This window comes from Echeneis naucrates, chromosome 4 (genome assembly GCF_900963305.1).
Source record: "Echeneis naucrates chromosome 4, fEcheNa1.1, whole genome shotgun sequence".
NCBI lineage: Eukaryota > Metazoa > Chordata > Actinopteri > Carangiformes > Echeneidae > Echeneis > Echeneis naucrates.
The window spans coordinates 859691-872254 of NC_042514.1; the positions used below are offsets into that span (position 1 = coordinate 859691).

The 12564-nt window shown below is 43.4% G+C and overlaps 1 protein-coding gene across 5 annotated transcripts in view; it reads left to right on the forward strand.

The window, feature by feature from the left end:
* ptprsa (protein tyrosine phosphatase receptor type Sa) overlaps positions 1-10794 on the forward strand; it is a 194288-nt gene extending 183494 nt beyond the window's left edge. For all 5 annotated transcript variants that reach the window (XM_029500050.1, XM_029500049.1, XM_029500052.1 and 2 more), the window contains 3 exons: positions 3785-3939; positions 6206-6341; positions 6483-10794. In XM_029500050.1, the coding sequence (XP_029355910.1) occupies positions 3785-3939; positions 6206-6341; positions 6483-6551 (360 nt within the window). In that variant the 3' untranslated portion in view covers positions 6552-10794. The remainder of the gene's footprint in view (positions 1-3784; positions 3940-6205; positions 6342-6482) is intronic.
* The last annotated feature ends 1770 nt before the right edge of the window (positions 10795-12564 follow it).

Here is a 12564-nt window from a genome sequence, read left to right on the forward strand (position 1 = left end):
AATAAAACTGCTTCCCCTCTTTGGATATTTCCAACCATTTCCCCCAGTGTGGCAGCTAGTTAGCACTTATCCTAAAAAAAATAACGCAAACACACACACTTCCTGCCGCACACCTATCTCCATGGTGATTTGCTATTCTCAGCACAAATATACAGAACACACACACACACACACATTTATTTGTGTATTTTGAATCAGTCACACACAGGGACACACACACACATATAAATTGATATATGTACACATACATACACTTTAAGGGGGCTGTTGGATATGTAGCAGCCACGTTGATGGATTATAGCGGGCACTGCCTGAGATTCAGAGTTTGGCAGCGCAGAGGAAAAACCTGTTGATGTATTCTGTCATCATACCAGAAATATTCCACTACAGTCTGTATGTACCACAGAAATGAAAAAATATAGATGTCTTTAATAATTGAAGAGGCGCGTGGATAGATCTGGTGGTGACATTTTAGAGACATTTACTGTCAAAACTAAATCAGAAATGCACTTAAAATGGATGGAGGTTGAATATTCAGACATGCAGGTAAAGTCTGTGTAAACAGGTTGAGCTGCAGAAGAAAGGATCCACACACACACACACACACACACACACACACAGCAGTCCAGTGTGTCTCCAGTGTGAATGGCAGCAGACAGACAGTTATCACTTATTAGGAAAGAAGATGACAGCACAGTGTAGACAATACGAAGGTTGTGGATGTTGTGTGTCTGACTGCAGAAGCTGCAGGTCGATGTGTGTGTCGGTGTGATTTATTGGCCTCAACCCCATCACCAATTGTGTATACATGTGAGTGTGAGTCAACAGGACTGCACTTCACATATCATACATTAGAGGTACATGTATATACACACACATACACATATGTGTGTGTGCGTGCATGCCTTTGCACAGTAATGGCGTCGACTCCACGCCTCAACACTCGCATCTAGCGAGCCAGTCACGTATTTAATCACACAATTTGACACGCCGCGTGGGCCCTCAGGTTGTGTGTTAAATTTTCCTCACCCCCCCCCCATTCCTCCCCCACCTCCTCTCATTCTTTGGCGTGCTTGGTTTATTATGTTGTTGTCTTTGTCCCTCTTTCATTTTTAATCCCTCTGCTGAGGCAAAATGTTTTTTAGATGAAAAACAAAAGCAACCAAAGAAAGAAAACATGCAATGCGTCACAAGACGGGAAAGATGCAGGCGATCCGGTACAAAGAGAGTCGCTGTGTGAACATTAACTTATTACAACTAGTCGTTGCATTTGTCAAGAACAGTCGAAGTGCAAAGAAACGTCTTGGCTGCGGCGGCGGAGGAAACACATCAGGTGCAGAAACGTTGGCACACAGGACGTTACAGCCACAGCTCCAGGACTCAACCGGCAGATTATACATCCTCAGATATATAGAAGCATTCAGACTCCCTCTGCTTTTAGCCTGCTAGCAGTGGGGGGGGGTTGGTGGTTACATACTGGCAAAAATCAGAAGGAATGAAGGATTAAGAATGAAGAACAGCCATCAGCCATGATAAATATAGACCCGGAGGTGATAGTTTGCATCAGCACATTCACCATTAGCTCTGCTCAAACATGATGAATTTTAGTTTTTTTATTTGACGGAGCAACAGATGGAGCTTCAGGAAGTCTATTTTCAGTTTGAAGAGCTTGTTCAATAATAGATTTGCTTTGTTTTTTCATGGTCATCATTTAGTTAAATGAGCCGAGACGTTAAGTTTATCAAACACCACCGAGCTGGTGTTGAAGTTTGTAAGAGCTGGAGAGAACCGATGGCACCTTGAAAGAAGAAGAAAGAAAAAAAAAAACATTTATATTTATAGCTAACGTGGGCAGCGTGTAATCATCTCCAGCATTAATTCTCCTGAATAAAGAAGCTCCTTGTCGGTGATACATCATCTCACTGGCTCCGCTTGTGTGCAGTCATCAGCCATAACATTATGACCGCAGACAGGTGAGATAAATAACGATGATTATGGAACAGAATCCACTTAGAATAGAAAGCCCTGATTGTGCATCACAGAATAATGGAATAAAATCAGTAAATGCACTTGAAGGCATCGCAGCCACCTATAATTAACATAGAATATATATTTGTATGTGGTTACCATGGCAGCAGGATGTTGTAGTACACAGATGGTCATAATGTTCTGGCTGATTGATCATTTTCCTTCTAACATGTCAGATTCATCATGTTTATTATTACTCAGAATAATTTTACTGTTATCATTTTATTTATATGTACCCCCCCACCCCCCCAAATAGTGGTGTTTGCACTTACCCTCTCAAACAAAACAGTTTCCAACCACTTTGAGGTTACAAACACATTGATTATTAACTTTCTGTCTATTTACCACTTCACTGGCTCCGTGCGTAAACGTAATTTGTTCATCATTATCAAGCTACTCAAACAAGTGCAGAGAATTATCTATAAAGGGGATTCAGTCGGGGAGGGGGGGGGGGCGTTAATTCACTTTCTCAACAATTTAACAATTTATCAGAGGTGAAAATATCTGTTTCTCCCCCACAAGTTCACTTTCCTGCTTATTACATTGATCCTACAACGCAGTTTAGATAGAATTACCCCGAACGCAATTTTCAAATCTATCATTCTATACCATCTAATAGCAGGATACCGAAAAGGATTACAGTTTGCTCCCCAGCTGTGCTTATTGAGTTGCGCCTGTCTGGCGTTGAGGAAACGAACGCGTGAGGATGAAGCGTTGTGTTGAACACTCTACGGGAAAAATGAACGCCCAGTTCGGCGAGCATCTCCAAATGCAGAAATACTTTCCTTTTCTCTTCAAACAAGGATGGCGGTGTTTCCTCTCTCAGAGTAGATTCGCTCCATCGCCCTTGAAGGTGTGATGACACTTGAAAGCAAATTTAAATGTTTTTGCTTTTGCTTCCACTTTACTGACTGCTGAAAAGTCTCACCTCTGAAACACGATTCTCAGAATCGATAAAAGATTAAATTGTTACTGACACGTTGTGTAGCAGGCATGTCGGTGTGCATCGGGGTTTTTCCCTCTTCGCTCTTCCCGCTCTGTCACTCCGCCGTTCCTGCCTCCCTCGCTCTGCTCATCCATCAGGTGCTCTATCGATCGCATCACAGGATTATCCTATTCAACATGGTGTCTGGGAGAAGACGCTTGTCATGGCAGATACACTATTGATTAGCTTTAACGAGGACCTACTCATGCAGCACACACACACGCCGAGCGTCAGGAGAAAATAGAGACAATTGGTTTGAAAGGAGAGGAGGAGGCGCCACTGCACATTTATTCATGTGTGTGATTGTTGAATTGCCACAGTGCTGACACTGCTTCTTTCTAAAAGAACATTTATTGCCCTGCAGACCTTCTGTCTCTGTCACCTTGTTTGCATCCTTTTCTGCGTCTCTTTGTTCAGCCAAAGGAGCGGGAATCGAACCGGGGTGTCAATAGTTTGAGTCACGCACCATATTCACTGGGCTATATAATCGCAGCCCTGAGATTTATCTGAAAGATAACAAGTGGTGCTTCACATGGCAATGAACTTCACACACAGTCAATCTCACACTGACACAGATGTCTTCGAACGCACCACAAGTCATGGTGACAGCGTCACAGTAAGGCTCAACGCCGCCAACATATTACGTGTCAAGTAATTTAACAAATCCATCCATAGATAACCAGAAGGTCACCTGGAGACCGCAGTTTGAGAAAGCTGCCTTAACTTTCCTTCCTCTTTGCCTTTCCTGACTTCTTCCCTCTGTGTTTGCAGGACGGCCAGTCCAGGACAGTAAGGCAGTTCCAGTTTACTGACTGGCCGGAGCAAGGCGTCCCTAAATCTGGGGAGGGATTCATCGACTTCATTGGCCAGGTGCATAAAACCAAGGAGCAGTTTGGACAGGACGGACCGATCTCCGTCCACTGCAGGTGAGCTACAACAGCATCAAATCATTTTCTCGTCAAAGGTTTTCTACCACGAAGCTGCATGATGCGCCACATTTCCAGGGATTGTTTCTCCTCAAACCGCAGAGTTCCTCAGACACGTTGATGAAAGACACAGCAGGCTGCAAGTCTGAAGACGAGATGAAATCACTTCTTCAGCTAGTTATTGTTCTGCAGCACGGCGCCTCCTGCGGTGCAGTGCTACCAGCCTCATCAGATACAATCCCTCCTCTCCTTTTCGCCACCTCCACGGGCCCGTCTCCTCCATTATTGATAAGGCTGAGGTGCAGTGTGGCGTGCACAAAGGAGAGACATCTGAACTGCTGCAGCCATAGTTTTTGAGTTTCACGCTCGCTCTGTGATGCATTTCTATCATCTGTAGTGAAGCCTCCAAAGTAACCGCCATCATTAGGCCGGACTCCGGTGGAATTTGATATTTGGTAGTGGTCGCCGGTCAGACGTATTCATGGAGGGACGTTGAGAACCGCCTGAATGAACGTTGTGCGCCAGATGATTTGCTTCATTCACGGCTCTGTTTATGTTTATGCTGCAAGACGGAAAGGAAAGAAAAGAGACTTCCTGGATCTCCTGTAACTCCGCCATGCGCTTTTTTTTTTTTTTTCATGGTTTGATTGACAGATTGTCAGAAAAAGCTTCTTCTTTGTAGGTGATGGTGAAACAAAGGCATTAACACCATGAAAAACTCCCTCGCTGTCTGCTGAACACGCTTTACTTCAGAGCAGGTGTCACTTTATTTTTATTTTTTATTTTTTTTGCCTCCACATTTCTGTCACACGGGCGCCATGACATCACCTCCCCTGTATTAAAAAGCAATGATGTCACCAACCATCAAACGGCCCTCTGGGAGTTGTAAGATGTGTCAAGGAAGCTCCAATAAGACTGAGTTATTCCTTCGCTCCATGAGGCCATTACGGGGGGAGTAATGGAGGAAAAGGCTCACAGGCCTCCACGTTCATCCCCGACACGTCGCGCTGAACTTTGATTTTTGTGGCCTCAGCTCACTGTCCAATAAATCAGTAAATTCAGAGCAGTCCCTGTTAAATACCTTTTCTTAATTCTTGCATTTTTTTCCCCACAAGGAGGCGTCACTGTGTCTGAATGCAGATATCCCTCCACCTGCCTCTCCTCCTCTCCCTCCGAGTCGAGGGCTTATGCCTTCCTTTTCTCTTACTCTTTGGTCTTCTGTCACCAGCTTCTCCCGTCTGTCATCCATCTGTCTGTTTCTTAATCCCCCCCTTTCTCTCTCTCTCTCTCTCAATTCAATTGACTTCACTTCTCGCTCGCTCCTCTCACTCCATCTATTCATCTGTTCATTCTCCCGCCCTCGTTCCTCCCTCCTCCTTCGACTGTCTCCTGCTCAGCCACTATCTAATAGACCCACATGCTTTTTGTCATTAATTGCCTGATTACTTCCTGTGAATGGGGACACCAAATCCTCTCAGTCGGCAGCGGCCCGGCGAGCTTTCCGTCTTGGAGAGTGGATCTTCCTGGAGAGAGAGAGGAGCTCTCTCAAGAGTCCGTGTGACGAGCTGTGACTGACTCTCAGGAAGAGGCTTTGGGTGGGCTGAGACGCCGCGGGTGTTTGTGTTTATGGTGGCTGAAGGTTCTGTGTGATTAACATTTGATTTATTGTTTGATGATATCAGTCATCTTTTGGACCCTGTCTACCTCACACTCACAAACTCTGTCTGCTAGCAGCCGTCACTTTCAGTCCTCATTCAGCGACGCGGCATCAGAGGCTGGAAGGAGCCCAAATAAATCTGTTGTCATATCAATTATTGTTCCACTGGTGAAGTGGAAGTTATTTCACAGCAAAGCAGCTTAGAGAGGCAGCTCTCAAGTATTTCAGGATCCAAGTTAAGACTCAGACTGTATTTCTGGCGAGCAGCGGCGGCGGCAGGCTGAGTTTGTCCCGGCACATGGGAGGAGGGGCTTAATGAGGCAAACTGTTTGCCGGGTTGTTTGTGTGCATGAATTTCAAGAGCGTCTGTGTGTCCTTGAACGCTGGTTTCCTGCTCCACGAGAACGTGGGCACACATTAAGGTGGATTCTCAGAGTTCACCCGTGCCGATCGTATCCTTGCTGCCTCAGTTTTCAGGGATTTCAATTTATAATTTAGAATAAGAATTATTTAAATGTGACTATTATTTCATACAAATGAAGGAACTGAAGGAGAAAGACAAAATAAGACAAATCCTAATGAATTTATTCGATGAATGTGTGTTTGTAGTGCTGGCGTGGGCCGGACCGGAGTCTTCATCACCCTCAGCATCGTCCTGGAGAGAATGCGCTATGAAGGCGTGGTCGATATCTTCCAGACGGTGAAGATGCTCCGAACGCAGAGGCCAGCGATGGTCCAGACTGAGGTCAGAGGTCACGCACACACAAAACACAGCTCAATAAAACTCAGATGAAATCAGCTCTGCGTGACTCCGTGTGGCGACCTCTTCAGACTGCTGCTGAGCTTTTCTCTTTCTGATGTTTTGTGTCTCCTCTCTCTGTTACAGGATGAGTACCAATTCTGCTATCACGCAGCTCTGGAGTACTTAGGAAGCTTTGATCACTATGCAACGTAAAAAGCCATCCCCCGCCCCCCTCCCCCCAACAAACCTCCACCTCCACAATCCTGTCACCCCCCCACCCCACCCCACCCCAACACCCTCCCCAACAGTCTCCTGAGCCATAGAAACTTTGAAATCTGAAGCGACGACGGCAGACACCATCAACGCCCCTGCTAATTAAGAACCGACCAACAGGATCCTCGGTCAGTTTCCATCTGAATTCCAATTCGACTCGAAGGCCCTTCAACAGGAAGTGGGGAAAGAAATTGGCCATCAGAATCAAGATCAAGAAAAGACAATCCTCATCAGGAGAGGAACCCAAGAAGCTGTGGCTCGAGCTTTGGGGTGGGAATCGATCAAAGTGTGATCAAAATCAGACTGCTTACCTTACCTCAAGTGTTTCAATGTGGAGAACATTGTAAACATTCGTGGACATTTCTCTTCTCAAAAATATCCTCGAAGGAACGCGCAACACATAACGAAGGAGGCAGATGGATGTAGCCAAGATGGGGTGACCTTTTCTTTCTTTTCTTTTTTTTTTTTTATGCTTGCCTGTCAAAGCGGTTCAAAAATTTCTATCAACACATTTTGAGGGTGATATCCAGAGAAATGACGGTTTTCACCCAAACTCTGGTCAACCAATAAAATCGAAGCTAGCACGGGAACACTCGTCCTACGTGGCATCAAGTAAATCTTCACGGATGCGTTTAACCGAAGTGGGAAAAAAATGGAGTTTTAAAAGTGAAAATCACAAAACTGCCCAAATTAAGAGCTTAAAGAAACTGCTGTTTGTGGTTGTTGGGCTGCAAAACATCAGATCACTCAGTGTTATGAATTCTGAAGCTGCACAATCGTGCACCATCAGTATCTTCAGACGCCACGAGCCAAAAGTACCACAAAGTATTAGCAGTTGAAAACAAGAAGAAGAAGCAGCGTTCCAGTAAATGGTCCTGTCGCAGTCACCAGAAAAATTAGGGGGTGGGAGGGGCCGGGTCATCTTTGCGGACGGTCAAGGCGGGAGAAATGGCGACTGTGTCCCATGATTTTTTTTACAACACACCTCTCTTTGGATCTGTGGCGTCATGGGGCTTCACCGGTAACATCCACCATTTTGAACCGGAGATAAATCTGGTGGGTGAGAAACTTTGGAACAAACAGAACAACCAAACAAGGAATTCCCCAAAACTTCGGGGCTCTTTGTGTACAGTGACCAACGCTCATCATCATTGTTCAGAACTTTTCTGTCTTATGAGGAATTATCTTTAATTTTCTTTTCTTTTCTGTCAAAAACCAAACATGCTGCTTATCGTGTGTATGCTGTACGTGTGACTCTTGAGGGAGAGGAAACTGACGGACAAAAAAAGATGCCAGCTCTGCTAATCGCTCACACCCAGGCGGTCGTGACGACGAAAAAGCGCATCCACATGACATCATCGTCCGCCGACCGGCCGTCTCCAGCCCTCCTTGATTTGTGTTGGTTTTTTATTTTCTTACAGCCTTCTTCTATAATCATCAGTATCATCATACAAGACGCTCGAGTGGCTGAGGCCTGTTGCAGTTACAAAGCTTTACGTTCATGTGATTGAAAAATTGGCCTTTAGCTCCACTGTGTGTGTTTGGTAACAGGTGGATAAATATATTGGTTTTTTTGGTCCTCCGTTTTATAGGTGATGTCTTTGTGGGTGATGCAGGCAGCCATGCTGGATCTCAATGCCATGATGTGATAATGAAATTCTTTGGTACTAAATACTTTTCTTGCACATCCCCAAGAACAACAACAAAAAGACAAAGGGAGACTTGAAACAAATACCCCAAATAACAGCTGCAGGTTTGACGCACTGTGTCTGTCTGAGTTAAAGAACAAAACAAAAAAAAGATTTGAAATAAGTCAAGCTTTTGAAACCACCAGGTTTTCATTTTGAGATCAGCGCTTTGGTAAAAACGAGTGTACGGATTCTGCAGAGGTTTCCGGCGGGTGTGCACAAAAACCAGAGCAATGGACAGAACTGTGTGTAATCTTTTCTTATTTCCAAAAAAGCCTTATTGTTATTGTAACATTATGAAAACATTAATGTTTTATTATGACGACTTATTTTACATTACATAGTTGACTTTTTATTTTCTTTTTGGTTTAGTTTTTTAACAGAGATGTTGTATCACATTTTTTAAAATTAGCAGCTAAAGAGAAATGCTTATTTGTTCATATTACGTTAAAAGACATTCTATTTTTTCACTGTAGAAATGTTAAGTATAACATGTCTGTATGTGTACATGTGCATGTATGTATGTGTATCTATATACACACACACACTGCACATTCACATACATATATATTTAAAAGCAGAATATAAAAATATATCCAAACACTTAGTATGAATTCAAATTTTCTCCTCATTATCTTTTTTTTATACCAGACAGTGCTCATGATTGAAGATGTAATGTGTTTTTATCCTTTTCTTCCTTTATGACTTTGTTTTTCTGTATTCCTGTAAAACTCAGTCTTTCCTTAGAAAAAGGCAGAGCAGGTCGTTTTAGCTGTAACGTATCAATCCTCTGCCCCCCCCAGCCCCTCTCTGTAATGTTTAACTACCCCGATGAGGAGATGCCATTTTTAAATTCTTTGTTATCATAAACTTGTAGTTTTTACTTTTTCATTAAATTTTTTTTGACCAACTGTTGATCAATCAAAACTTTCAGAATCTGTTATCGATATCATCCCAACTCGACTGTACTGTACCTTCAATGATGACGCACAGACGACAACCCTCACAGCTCTTTCTCTTTTTTTTCCCAGACACAACCTGGTCATTCATTTTGTTAGATATCCACTATGATCCAGAATATACCTGTAAATAAACAAATATATAGATTATATGTATTTGTATCATTTGACCCTGGAGATCTCACACTTTAAATGGGTGAAGACAAAGACTGAGGTTCTGCTCACGGCCAACTTCCTGGTGTTTGTAAATCCTGTTTTCTCTCCTCTGTTCTCCAGCCCTGCTCTTTAATTACCACTGGCCTTTTTTTTCTGCCTTTAATTTCCCCTGTTAGCAGTTACACTGGGAGTCCTGCCAGCTTCTGTTGCCGCACCTATCGCCTCAGCGAGGGCATGAAATCAGCATCGGTGATCTGCCGAGAGGTTAGTCCGTTCTACCAACTAACCATTTGAATTGCTAATCAAACATAAATCTGGGAGTCTGTTACATTAATGTTTCTCCTGCCTTGGCATTAGCATGAGCCTATTAGAGGTAAGATGGACCTCTCTCTGTGATGCCGAGAGACTAAAGGAACCCGGAGGATTTTAAATCAGACTGAGTTTAAATGATTTGTCCATAAGTTTGACAAATAAAGGCTGCAGAGGCGCAGGCTCTAAAATTATCCCGTACTGTGAGAAACAATGGCACCCAAAGGTGTTTGGCATTCCTTAAAAGTCTCCCACAAACCCCCACAGAAGGCCCCCAGCTGTCCAACTGCCTAACTGCCAAGGTGTTAACCCCGAAAATATCATCGGCCGATGGACAAAAGAAGCTTCGCTCAAGGCCCCAAATAGTTCAGTTGCAACACGACATTGTTGATTTTTTTTTTTTTTTCCTTCCTCCATTTTTAAGCCTTGTATAGAACCATATTTTTGTTCGACCATGCTTCGTTATGGGAGGCAGACAGAAGCAGCAGTGCAGGCCGACCGAGGGAAAACCAAGACAACCAAAAAAAAAGAACAAAAAACAAAAAAACAACAACACTTGCTGCAAATTCCCATCTTCAGCACATCACTTCTGAACAGTGGGAACCTTGAGATGTTTCATAAATGAACTAAAATCCCAAACTGAGGACTCCTGGAAGTTAAAAATGGGGCCCATGTCAAAACTGATACTGTGGAAGTCTTTGGAAAGCTTGTGCAATGTGTTACTCTTTTGACTTCATGTAAAGATGCTAGACTTTTGAAAAACAGCCACCAAATTTACTGAAATGTGTTGCCGAATATTTGTGGCGGGGTGGGCGGGGATAGGAGTAGGAGGGGACTAACAGAAAAACACTAACAAAGAAAAAATGACATCAAGAAGAATAAAACATATACAGAACATACTGACGAAACGGAAAAAGAACCCAAACTCAGCAAAATAGTTTTTCCTTTGTATGAGGGCCAAGTGCTATCACTTTCAAACTGTTACTTCGAACTGAAACAATAATTGGTTTAAAGCCACTGTGTATGTAGATATGTTGACTTTGTATTAAAGAAATGTTGTCTGAAAATAATTTTGCCTGTGATTTTATTTGATGGATTTTTTTTTTTTTTTTTTTTTTTTTTTTCAGAAAGTAAAAAATATTCAAAGCCAAGTGTGTTTTCTTCATTTTAATGTTCACAATGCCTCATAATGTTTGAATACTTCATTTGGAGGTTGGAGGGAAGGACGGTCCAGAGGAGGATCATCCACTTCTTCCACGTGAGGTGAAACAGAAGGTGGAGGCATCTAAGGATCTTCGTAGCCTTGGAGAACATTCCCAAGTGGGCCAAGTCAAAAAATCAAGCGCCTCAACACACACGTGTCGAAGAACACCAAGACCTGAACTGTTGATCAGTGATCCAAAGGCACATTTCATTTCATCTGTAAATCGAGGAAGAAGCTCAGAGTCACGTTTAATCAAGTCTAAAGTCAACGCAGCGTCTTCGGGAGATTTTCAAGACGTCAGGCTTCATCTGCTGACCATTTCCTGTCCCAAAGCGAAAAGCCTGCTATTACCACTAAAGAAGCTTTGAGTCTGCAATCAATCCAGAAAATATGAACGCTTCACTTTTTCCACGAGATAAAAAAGGGAGCGTTCCCGTACAGTAGCTTTAGCTGTAATGGAGCACAGACATGGTGCATTACTTTTGTTGACGGATGCCTTGATTAGCTTCCTGCTATATTTATCCACCAGCATCTTTCCAAACACATCTCAATGTATTCTTAAGCCCCCTTCAAGCTCGATAAATGCCACCCACACGGTCCAATATTGGCGCAGAGGTAAACCTTCACCTGCTGGTATTTGCTCTCTCACATTCCCCGAGTGTGAATCTTTAGATGTCTGATTACATCAAAGTAGAATGTCTGCAAACAGCAGCTCAAAGGTTTTTCTGTTGGTGCTACACAAGCCGGAAACTGCATCCTGTCATTTGAAGTGTAATTATTTAGTTAAGGGGTGACAATGAAATACTTTCTGAGCAGCTAAACCAACAGAGGAGAGAAATTATGCAGAAGAGGCCAAAGTGGACAAAACTGTGGCTTTTTACCCTCCGCTCACTGAAATCGAGACGAAGCTCTGAATTTGTGTCCCGTCCCTGACTCAGCCCTTTGGCAGAGCAGTTACAGGCTGCAGAATAAAACAACCTTTAAGGGGACAGTAAAGATTAGGTCTGCATGTAGGTTGAAATTTAAAAGCCGTGCCGTCCCTCCAATCATAAAACAGTAAAGTCAAAAATCTTCTTTCTCAGGATGGCCCCATTTGTCTCAGACACAGAGCAGCTCGTCGTCACCTGAAACAGAAAATCAGTGACATGGTTGGGCTGAGTCCCGGGAACTCTGTCATTTATTAAAGGGTAATATACGCAGAATGACACCCCATTTCAGGGATGATGTTACTAATTGTCTGCTCAGAGGTCTGTGTTTGAGTCCATTCTTCTCTAATAGTGGCGAGCCAACAGACCGAGTGTGAGGGTAGGCGAGGAAGTGAATTAGGGCGGTGATTATGCAGTGATTCAGACAGCAGCTCATTAGGACCCAGCTAAGCAAGCAATCAACGAATCGATGTGACAGTGGACCCAAAAGCCACAGAAATTTGTAATAAATGGCAAAGCGATAAATTGGATTATCCACAGCCCCGTGGCCAAGCGCTTTCTGTTTCAAACGACAAATCAATCCAATCATTCCACAAAAAAAGAAGCCGAGGAACAGCTTCCTCCTCCTGCGCCGGCTGGGGGGGTTATCTGTCTGAGAGGGGCCTTTCCAGAGGTCATTTCTGTATGATACTCAGGGCTCTAAAATATTCA